The 12,262-nt window shown below is 42.7% G+C and overlaps 1 protein-coding gene across 1 annotated transcript in view; it reads left to right on the plus strand.

The window, feature by feature from the left end:
* FITM1 (fat storage inducing transmembrane protein 1) overlaps positions 1 to 7,011 on the plus strand; it is a 16,586-nt gene extending 9,575 nt beyond the window's left edge. Inside the window, exon 2 of the mRNA XM_018569637.1 lies at positions 6,393 to 7,011. Coding sequence (XP_018425139.1) covers positions 6,393 to 7,011 — 619 coding nt within the window. The remainder of the gene's footprint in view (positions 1 to 6,392) is intronic.
* The last annotated feature ends 5,251 nt before the right edge of the window (positions 7,012 to 12,262 follow it).

Genomic DNA, 12,262 nt, shown 5'->3' on the forward strand with positions numbered 1-12,262 from the left:
CCTCGTTGGAAGCCATGTTGCGTTTTGAGCTCTCGTCCGAGAGCTCATCCATTTCCTCGGTTGTCGGTCCATCCACTCGGTGGAGCTCCGCCCACCAGCCAATGAGAAGAGACCTCACCCCTCCCATCCACCACACGAGGATCTCAATCTGGCTGGGAGGGCGGAGTTTACCTTCAGAAGCGGACACAGACGTCGGCGGCGCCAGCAGGTCCTTCTGCATTATTCTGCCCGCTCCCGCCCAACAGGAGGGGACGGCCGAGAGCTCATCCATTTCCTCGGTTGTCGGTCCATCCACTCGGTGGAGCTCCGCCCACCAGCCAATGAGAAGAGACCTCACCCCTCCCATCCACCACACGAGGATCTCAATCTGGCTGGGAGGGCGGAGTTTACCTTCAGAAGCGGACACAGACGTCGGCGGCGCCAGCAGGTCCTTCTGCATTCTTCTGCCAGCTCCCGCCCACGAGAAGCGGCAGCGGCCTTCATATTACTGGTGAGTGGCGGTCCAGTGGCGGATCCAGCCTGGGGGGGTGTCTAAGTGCCGGTCCAGAGTCCCACTCAAGTGCTCTGCTATACAGGAGGGGCTTGTACCAAGTCACATTAGGGTACTTACAGTGTTTCTTTTAAAAATACAGTTAGAGACTGATTTAAATGCATTGGTGCAGTGTATAGCTGTGCAAAAGACATTTGCAGAATATTAATATCACTGGTTGTAATTGCCTATGTTCCTCGGCTCTATCTAGTGGCAGCAATGTGCTGCAAATATGTGCACAGCTATACGCTGGTCGAACATGTTTAGCAATGATTATACAGCAATGCTAAATACCACCAGCTATACAGGACTACAAATCCCAGAAACATTATACAAAGCTGGTGGCATTCTGCATTGTTGTATAAAGTATTGCTAGAATTTGTAATCCTGTATAGCTAGTGGCAGGTGCAGAACTACCGCTGGTGCACCAGGGCCTGAGCCTGGGGGGGCTCAGCAGACCCAGGCAAGGTAGGACAAGAGATGGGGGGGCAGCCGCCGACCATCCGTCTGGCCGCAAGTTCGAGAGTATTGCTGGAAGTTGTATTCCCCTATAGCCGTTACTATTCTGCATTTCAGTTGAGAGTATAGCTGGGAGTAATAGTCCTCTATAGCCGTTACTGTTCTGCATTTCTGTCGAGTATCGCTGGGAGTTATAGTCCTCTATAGCCGTTACTGTTCTGCATTTCTGTCGAGAGTATTGCTGGGAGTTATAGTCCCCTATAGCCGTTACTGTTCTGCATTTCTGTCGAGAGTATTGCTGGGAGTTGTAGTCTCCTATAGCCGTTACTATTCTGCATTTCTTTAGAGAGTATTGCTAGGAGTTGTAGTTCTCTATAGTTGGTGTTACTGTGCAATGCTGTATACAGCATTGCTGAGATTTGTAGTCCACTATAGTTGGTGGTATTCTGCATTGCTGTCTAATGTATTTCTGGGTTTTGTAGTCCAGGATAACTTTATAAATAAAGTTTTGCTTACAGAACGGTCTCTCTCTCTCTCTCTCTCTCTTGAATTTTAGGGGGGACCCCATGTTCTTTTTCCTGTTTTTTTAGGGTGGGGTTCCCCATCAAAATTCCTAACAGACCTTAAGGGCCTGGTGTGACTTTTAGGGGGAACCCCACGCACATTTCTTTTTACTCAGGGGGGTTCCCTCCTAACTTTCCCACCAGACCTAAAGGATCTTGTATGGATCGGGACGGGGACCCCACTCCTGTTTTTTGTTTTTTTTTCTCGGTTTACATTTTCTTTTTAATCATTAGTTTAACAATTTGTATCATTATTTTTGGGGGTAGGGCATTTTCCAACCATTTTTGACGCCTCCCTAACGTCTTGCTAATGCCTTGTTAACGTTATAGGCGCGTTAATAAGCGTTGGTCGTGCTGTAAATTCTCAATGCACGTCTGAAAGAGCACTCACTCATAAGGTTATGTTTTTGTGGCCATCACTTCTGCGAAGCATGTGTCTAAACTGTCAGTCTTCTCCTAAGAAAATCCCTATTTGGTCCTACACAAGGTCAATGTAGCATTGAGGCCTAGAGCCTCCTTCCTTCCTGAATGTGGTTTTAGCCCTTCACCTCAACCGGGACATTGTTCTTCAATCTCTGTCTGGCTATAGTATATTAAAAGGAAATGTCCCTTCATTCTCTGAATGTAGTTTCTGCTGTGCAAGTTTGTCTCTTGGCCACTGCTTCCGTCATAAAGCTTGACCCTCTTTTTCTCATTTGTGATGTTCCCCATTGAAGGGAAACCAACTTGCTCCGCCATTTCTTAGTGGCTTAGACATATTATTGATCAAGCTTATGGTCTTAGGAACAAGGCTCCATCTTTTCCTGTCAAAGTGCACTATAGTAGGTCTGTGAGTGCCTTTTGAGCTTTTCAGCATCAGGCAACTGTGTCCCAGATTTGCAAAGTTTTACCAGGCCTCAGGCCTTATCTGATGCCAGCATCGGGCAAAAGATCCTTTAAGCTGCAGGCTGCCCCCAGTTTTACTATGTGGGCCTGTTAATGTTTTCTTACTGTTGCCGACTGCTCGTTTGGACTGAGTATTGGACTTCATATTTGCCTCTAAATTACTGAATCCTGTGTTCCATAGTGAATGAGGAAAAAAAGTAGGATTTTTGTATTTACTATAAAATCTGTTTCTTACAGTTCATTAAGGGACCCTGGTCACACACCTCCGTGTTTGTGATCTACTCCTAATAGTGCTTTTCTACAAAACTGAGGCATGATAGGAATGGAAGGGATTATACCTGGCTGGCCAACAGCTTTTTTTGTTTTCCAGTGTCCAATTCCTCCCGAAGGCTACAAAATGACCCAATTGTCTCTAAATAATTAAATCCTGTGTCCCAAGAAACAGATTTTGCAGTAAATTAAAAAAAATTTAGCCAGAAAACCATATCTGACTGATTCTGGTTTGTAGTGATGGAGATAACAGAAAATAATTACAAACTATATGTACTTACTCCCAGTTCACATCAAGGCATTTTGACGTTCAAAGCTAAGCGCGACAAAACTCTCAACACAAAAAAATCCCATTCATTTCAGTGTTTACACCTGAGAGTTTTGTTGCAAGCTGGAGAACGCTGGAAAAAGTTAATTAGCTTTTTTTAGGCACATTACAGCGTGTTTGGCATGCAATGCATGACACAAGCAGTTTGCACATTTCTGTGCGCATTTTTGCGCACCTATTGGCCATTCACTGCAATGTATTTCAATCTGTTCCCAAAAACACCTAGGTGTGAACAGAGCCCTACTGTTTTACGACTTATTTCACTGGGAGAGGAATTGAGCGAGAGTAATGCTTCCCAATAAAAACGTGAGAGGTTCTTATCCTTTGCCCTTCCAGCCATAACATTAATGTTATGGCTGGAGTGCTAATCTTTTTCCCTGTAATATTTACCTAAAAATGGCACCTAGGACCTTTTACTCTCCTTAGCTTAACAACCAGCTCAGCTTCCATTTCTTAATTTAGAAACATATACAGAGTGTACATATGCAGTAGCCATATCACAAACACTATGGGATGTACATTTCAGTTGTGCTCCAGTCTTTTACATTTTACTCATATTTGATTTTAATGTATACATTTAAAGTCATAGTTGCACATTTAGAAGAAAAACAAAAAATGGTAAGAAAGTATCAGCTTCTATTGTAGTTGTATTGCTTATCTATGTCAGCAACCAGTTTGCTTTAATGTCCCCTCTCCAAGCAACACTTCTTTACCTTTTCAGTCCTTGCCCACCACTCCATCCAGCTCCCAAGATCGAGGAAAGAAAGTTCTGAATTTCGAATCACTATAGTTGTAGCTTTACACAGGAATGAGGACTCCTTCCAACCCCTATGTTGCTCTGATGAAGGGTCCCTGTGAGGTCCCGAAACGCTAGCTTCAGCTTCTAATGACACGCTGTGACATTCTTCAATAAAACATATCAAAGAGATATTTAATTCATCTGTGTGTGTGTGCCAGTGACCTGTTGAGACTATTCTGAGTTTTGCACGGCGCCATCCATGTGATCACCATGAGCACCACCATCATTTGAAGGTTGCAGACCGTAAGGAGTGTGGGTGGCTCTTGGAAACAATGATGGCTATACAGAACACTGGGGTAGTGAAGAAAAGGTGGTGTTGATGGGGAGGGGGGTATTTAATCAAACTTGTCACTTGACAATCACAAGGCTAGTAGCTCTAATGTTATAGTACAGTTTATTTGCTAGGAACGGCAACAAAACCAGTTATTCTACAGGGCCCTAATAACTATCAATGCTAGTTCTGACACCAGCCGTTTATACAGTATACCATGTGACTGAAAAATTGTAGTCCTAAAACAAATATGTCCTTTTGCCAGTGTAGAAGTAAGAAACAGGTTCATTTCTATTGACTACACCCCCCCCCCCCCCCTTTCTCCACCTTCATTCCTCTTCCGGAATCATGGGAAGAAGGGGATTGTACCAGGTGGGTCATCTCACTGGACCAGGTTGAACAGATCTGCAAGGAAGAGAACTTTGGAATATTTTTTTTTTCTTTAAGTTTCACTTAAACATAATATAAGGATATTTACATTCAGGGCATAGAGATACCTTTGAGATCATTTACTGTTTAAAAGGGAAGTACAAATGTAAAAACTAGCAGCAGAACATCTTCAAATACTAGATCTTATGTTCCAAATTCCATAGTCATCTTCACACTGCTATTACTTAGGGACTTGAAATTGAAAGTGCACAGCGAGTTGCCTGGGAAAGATAAGGGTCCATTCACACTGTTCTACTGCAGTACTGTGTGTTGGTGTGATGTGCTGCTATTTATTTATTCTTAAAGCCGACCTTTACACTCAAAAATCAGATTCTACCAATGCATCCTTCTATGTAAGATGATTCATAATAACATAGAGATGTCAGGTGTAAAATGCTGTGACTATGAAATACTTACACTTGCAGAAAGTTAATTTCCTTCTTTGAAAGGACAAAATTACTTCAGTTTGCCAACACAATGCACACTGGGATTGCCTTATCAGCAGAGCATTGCTGGGAAATCTTATCTGTGATCCCAGGGAAAGGCATTTTCCTCCCCTGAGATGATGTGCATGGTCACATGTCCTGGTCACATATCTAGTCACATGTGCCAGAAATCCAGGAAGTAATAGGAGAGCTAGTAATCTGCCCTTAGTTAACATGGCCACTGTCAGAAGGCTGGGGAAGAAAAGAGAAATAATGTATGCAAAGATATGGGAAAAGGTCAGCTTTAACATGACCCCTGTGCACCTTCCTAACACAGCTGCGTTGCATTGTGCCATTATGCACTACTTTGTCTTGTGGTGCACTGTATAAAAAAATGCATGTCCATTAATTTGCCTGTTGTGCTGCATTGGAATGGGCCACCTTAATGCAATGCATGCTTTAACGCAATGCATTAGAACAGCAAAGTGTGAATGGGCCCTAATTCATTCAGAAGCTTTTATATTTAAAAAGGAACTGGTTTATAATTTGTATCATAATAATCCCTCAGGCTAGAGTATATTTGTATGTCTAGCTGTAATTACTATTGATAGACAGCCCAGCATACAAAACATAAAACCAGACTGTGTCTTTATATGACTAAACGTTGCTAAGCATGCTGGAACAATAATCTTTCTGTGCTGACTTAACATTGATTTAATGCAGAATGTTTGCCAGTGAATGTTGCTTTTTGTATTGCAAACCATAGGATACACACATCTTCCTAGTAAATGCCATATAGGATGATTATTTGCTTTTTAGGCTTTACAGCTTTCTTTTAAAGTGCTATTCCTGTCAATTTTCTTAAACTGGGTATACACTGGTAGATTTTCCAACATGCTTTCATAATCTCATCAGAACATTCAATACCGCCATCAGAAACTTGACATATGTCCTTTTGAAATCTAGTTTCATTCTACCATTTGATTTTGGAATGAATGGAGTCTCCCGATAAGAAACCACATTCATTGGTAGAATTTTGTTCATTCAAGAAGAGTTTCCATCACTATGGTCAAAATCAATCATCAATTTGACTCCATTAACTGTTCGAACAAACGTTCCAAAACCTAATTTTTTCGAAATTCTACTGGTGTATAACCACCTTTAGTTTGGGTTAAATGGGAAGGGTTAGTTTGGGTTAAATCAGAAGGGTTAGACAATCTGTCAGGTTGTTGTTATTATTATTGTTGAGTCCTGACTGGGGAGATGCTCCTGTGGGAAGTGAGGAGTATTTGGCAATAAAAAACAGGAATGCTGTCTTTTGGAGAGATTCTGCTGGCTTACTGTCAAACAGGAAGTGAGTGGAAATCTCCCTATCCAGGACATAGCAGTAAAGTTTTGTAAAATATACCCTCTCCTTTGCTTTCCCCTCTACAGGAAGTTTGTGCATTGCTCATGCGGATGGACATTTCTGCTCCTGTCTGGATTTGTCCTGCTTGTGTCTTTGGTCCCCACTGGTCGTCCACTGCTATGCCTCAAGCACCTCACAAGACTTGGAATAACTTCAACCCTGTGTCAAGGTGTACCCTTCCTCTTCCAACTGCTGGAGGATCTTACCGGCTCCTGTCACCAACCGATGCCACCTGGTACACTCTTTCTACCACGGCTGGCAACTAGGCACACCTGCCAAGCCGAAGGGCACCAGTGGCAGGGTTATCATATTTCTCCACAAATCTTCACGCTCACCTTATGCAGCCTGTCTTTGGCAGAGGAGCTTTCTGTGTTTGTGCGCTATCTGAAAAGAGGATACCCAGCTGGTACTGCTTTGCGCTTAGTCTTCTTACTGAATGCAAGTCTTCTGGGGCTTTATAACTTGCTTTTGGTGTGCACAGCACTATATGCACCTGATTATACACAGAGTGTGGTTGGTGCAGCCATGGGAACCTTGTTTTGGCACATTACATATCGTGGCTGGTACCGCACATTCTATTCTCCAGGGCCCCCTGGGCATGGAATGTTTCCCAAATTTGCAGGGAGCAGAAATAAACTGGAATGAAGAAGATTTAAAGTTTCATATGGAATCTGTCTTTACATACCTGATTCTTTGGATTTGCTAGATTAAGTGCCTAAACTCTGCGCAAGAGGAACACACTTCTCAAGCACAGAATATTGTGTTTCTTTGATTCATTTGTACAAATGAACTAAAACTGAACTATTACTTCAACTATCTTCAAAATATGTATCCATGACATATAGAGACAGGAGTAAAGACCACCTGAGACATTAACTCTACAAGAACTACACGTGGAAACCATTGCCATGGGCATTCACATTGACTGAAGTTTTGCAGGATACAGAATATAAAATTAATAATAGAATTATTTGATTGGGTTGCATATGGATGAACTCTACATATTGATAATGTGGACACACTGGGGGGGAATTTATCAACACTGGAGCAGACAAAATCTGGAGCATATTTGCACTGCAACCAGTCAGCTTCTTTGTCTCATTTTCAAATCTTACCTGAGCCAACTGAAGAAAGATGCTGATTAGTTGCCATAGGCAACTGCTCCATATTCTGACTGCTCCAATTTTGATAAATTCCCCCCACTGTGTGTTTTACTTATGATTTGATCAAGTCAGATTCTGGTGATATTTTAGTGGATTGACATGACGTTTTCAGTGTTCTAATATATTAATGTATTATTTTATTTTGTTTTTGGAGGACCATCTATTGCACATGTCAGATATATCTGCAGGAATGTAATAGGAAAGCATACAAATATGATGGACAAAAAGACACTTACAGGATTGGCTCAGATTTGCTATATTGGCTAGAACTCTTTGCTTTCCAATGCACTATTATCGGAATGTATCGATTTTATCCATAATTTTCCCAGGTATGGACCAGCAGAATTCTGTTGACTCTGACTCATCACTGATATTATGCTCGACCTTCTTTGCTGATTTTGTCTGAGAAATGTAACATTAATAAAATATAACATTTTAGACAAAATATACCATGTGGCTACCAGAAATGTAGGTTAATAAGCTATGAAACATAAAGTTTGTATATGAAAGGGTACACCACTTTCCTTTTATATAAACTATAATCTATATATTGCAATAAATATTTGGGGAGGTGGGGGTGAACAAGTACCTCACAGTTTGTGCAATTGCAGAAAATGTTTTATTCAAATAAATGTATGATTTATTTTTATTAAAGTAAACCTGTCAGCCTTGTTAAATTAAAAAGGTATTCTATATAACAAGCAATCAGTTAGCTAGTTCTAACAGGTAGAAGCCTGGACTCGTTAGCAGGGGCGTCCCGAGGCCTTTGGTGATGGCCGCCGGCAGAGAGAGGAGGGGACGTTCACCCGTCGTGATGAGGTATGCCGCCGGGTCACCTCCTCTCTCCTGTCACTGTCAGGCTCTCGGCCCATGACTGAGTGCCCGACTTTTTAGAGGGGGTGACACCAAAATGACTTTGTCATTTAGGTGTCACCCCTGCAATGGTAACACCCGGGTGCAGGCCGCACCCCCCTTGTGACGCCACTGCTCTTTATAAACCTGGACCCGCGCGTCACTTCTGGAGGCATGGAGGGAGTGTCGGCTGAACACACAAGCTCAGAGCCTCTGATCAGGTCCAGAAATTTCACTGGCAATTGCGCATGTGTGGGGAAGCGGGTCCATAACATTAAGGGCAGGTTCACACCATTTTCTGGACCAGATCTTGTCCTGAAAATGGTGTGAACCTGCCCGCAGTTCCAGTGCATTCCAGGTCTGGTCTGGAACGGACTGCACTGGTGTGAGCAGAGGTCAGACATAGCATAGGGATACATTAGGATGCATTTTGATTCCAGAAACAATCTTGTCTGGTCTGGAGATGATCTGGATGTGGTGTGAATGGGCCTTCACAGCCGAGGCAAAAATTAACATACAAGCGCCTGTGCAGTGAAACTACTGGCTTTAGAGCCCATTCACAACATATGCAGTGCATTCTGGTCGGAATGCACTGCATCGCATTGCGGCCGGCTCACTATTTCGTGGGGCCGTAGGGGGCGTGGCGGGCCATTAAAGTGAATGGCACCGTAGCCACGCCCTCCGGCCGCAATGCGATCACCCGCACGGGATCGCAAGGCACATTGTGCCTGCGGTCTGGTCCGGTGCGGTGCGATCAAAATGCTGCAAGCACTATTTTGCTCGCACCAGACCGCAGGCACCAAAAGCCCACCAAAATATATTACATTTTTGTTTTTGGGTTTAGAATGATAAGCTTCCACTTGAAGCTTTAACTTTCATGGTGCCAGCAGAGTCCTCCAGCACACTATCACTAAAGCCTTCTTTCAGGTTGGAGATAAACCATACTCCTGAAGCTAGATGCTGCCCATCCAGAACCTTACTCCCCAACAGAAGCTTTATTATTGGCTGCTTTATGAGATGGTCCTAATAAGTGGTGGGACAGTGGTGGGCACGATTGACCTCCACATGTGTAGTTTATCTCCCAAGTCAGAGAATTCAAGGCCTCGTGAATGGAGTGCGTCATACAGCTCCACACGGGTACTGAAGAAATGTGAGCACGATAACCTAATGCACTTGTGGTGTCTGCTCTTTTGGATGACTTTTGATTTCCCCACCTTTAGAAAGGCTGACAGGTTCACTATACTATTTCTGCTGAATTGTACTGGAAAATAAACATTTTGTCTTGTTTCCAGTATCCTATGGTTTTCATTGCTTTTAGTGCTGCGAGACTGAAGAATATTATTTTAATGTCTTGTTTCTAACAAAGTAATTAGCTCTTCCCATCACTATTGATGTTATCACCCATGTTTTCCTGTAAATCATAAAATATTTTTGTTAGCAGAGGATTGTCTGACTGATCAATATGCTGCCCTTCCCCTAATGGATACTATTATATTATGCAACAAAAATGATCAACCATTGTTTGTTAAATTGGAAAATACAGAAGTCAGTTCATTTGTAGCTTGTCTATCCTTATATGACAGACTCTGTAGATATCAGTATGTAAAATACATGCTGTCTTTATCTATACAACAACCAGTCTGAGTTCTAAAGGTGCCCACACACCTTACTATGATCGTACGATCATCGCGGGAAATCCCGCGATCGTACGATAATCGCAAGGTGTGTGGAAGGCGTGCAACCATTTCTACTGTACGGTCGCACGACTTCTGTCTTACAAACATGTTTGAAAACCGGCCGAGAATCGTGCGATTTTCGGCTGGTTTGTGGCATGCTCGTAAGATAATTGCCGCAAGCGCACACTGCCCGTTCAGCATTGCGGTCATCGGAAGACAGCCACTCAGCGGGGCGGGCTTACGATTATCGCAAGTACGATCTGCCTGTCCAAGATGGGCAGATCGTACGGTTTTTTAATGACCCATACAACCAAAAGTCTTGCGATGGTTGTAAGGTGTGTGGCCACCTTAAGTCATGAAGTCACTTACACATAATTATAGTCTGTTACTATGAACTTGTTGTTGAGGTATGGAATATCAAGGATGTTTCAAAGTAGACAGGTATTATTTAAGGACATTCTAAAATCACAGCACATACTATCCTGTTATAACATCAGCATTGTAATAGGAATACATACTAGAGTTGTTTTATACAGGTGAAACTCGAATAATTAGAATATCGTGCAAAAGTAATTGCAGTAAGTGCTGCAAAAGGGGCCCAAACCAAGTACTGAGTACATATGCATGCTTGTACTTTTCAGAGGTCCGATATTGTTCTATGTACAATCCTTGTTTTATTGATTGCATGTAATAATCTACTTTTTTGAGGTTGTGGATTTGGGGTTCTTGGGGTTTTCATGAGCTGTAAGCCATAATCATCACAATTATGACAAATCACGGCTTGAACTATCTTGCTTTGCATGTAATGAGTCTATCTCATATATTAGTTTCACCGCATAAGTTGCATTAGTGAAATAAATGAACTTTGCACGATATTCTAATTATTCGAGTTTCACCTGTATAATTCATTCACAGCTTACAGGTAAGTGTTTTTTCCCCATAGTTCTCTTAAGAGTCACGGGAGGACATATACTAGCTTCCTCCCGTGACCCAAAGCACAGTATATCGCGAACTACAGCTCGCGGTATACTGAGACAGCTGCAGCCGGGATGGTTCCCAACAATGCTGTCGGGATCCACCGATCTGCGTGAGTGACAGCTGGCTCTGCCTATCTAGAGGCAGAGCCAGCTGTACCCACCCCCTCCCCCATCCGTTCCTCCAGTCAGCGCTGGAGGATCGGACAGGGGAGAGGGGGAATCCCTGCAGGGAGCCATGACTAACAGTTACCATTCTCTGCAGGGAGATGATTGAGAAGTGAGCGAGCGACGGTATATGTTCGCTCACTTCCTGATCTATAGAGCCGATGTGTGACAGTTTCATTGTCACACATCGGCTAGAACTATGGGGCCGAGTGATTTTCATATGTGCCCTTTTATGTAGTGAGTGCTGCCTTCTGTCTGCCCATCACTTTCATCAACTTCCTGGATTCCCAGTGTGCTTTGGATCTCTTTCCCTGCTGCGCCATGTGATACAATCTTGATTTCTTAAGACTACATATCCCATGATTCATTGCTTCCAGTGGGCAATAATAATGTTATATTATTCAGACATTGAGTTGTAGTTCTGTGAGAGTTGTGAGACAAGAAGGTGCATATTCACAGGGATGAGTGTCAGTGCATTAAGGAAGTACAGTACATCCTACGGGCATCTTCAATAACTAAGTTTACAAACATCTAGCTTGATATGGTTATTAGAAGTGGGATAGAACTTATGGAAAATCAATCTTTATTTTTAGTTACCATGGATACGTTGTTTGGTATGGTCCGTGCACAGTGCTGCTATGTCCAATAAACAATCACATATCTAAATATAATAAATACTCTCCAACCCAAAAACTCCTAATTTGTAATATATCTCTGCCACACTCAACACAAAACCAATTCTCTTCACCTTAGAACTGGATCCATTCCCCTGCCTGTATAACAAATGTGGAACCTAAACTACCAGATGAATGTTTCGCTGCCCAGAATGCCAGTAGTACACTGCTAATGGGGATCTACATGACAACATGAAGGCTAGGTATACCGGTACTAAAAAATACGGGAGGCTGCAATTGCTGACCATGCTTGAAGATTACTGGATCCTTGGCTGCCTCTGGCTTCAATACTACCCTAGTAACAGCCCCAGTATAATTATGCAGATTAGAAGTAAGAATGATTGACTTGCATACATTTTTTCCAGGCCAGTGCCTCAGTACTGAAGCCA

Source organism: Nanorana parkeri, unplaced genomic scaffold (genome assembly GCF_000935625.1).
Source record: "Nanorana parkeri isolate BGI_ZX_2015 unplaced genomic scaffold, ASM93562v1 scaffold1371, whole genome shotgun sequence".
NCBI lineage: Eukaryota > Metazoa > Chordata > Amphibia > Anura > Dicroglossidae > Nanorana > Nanorana parkeri.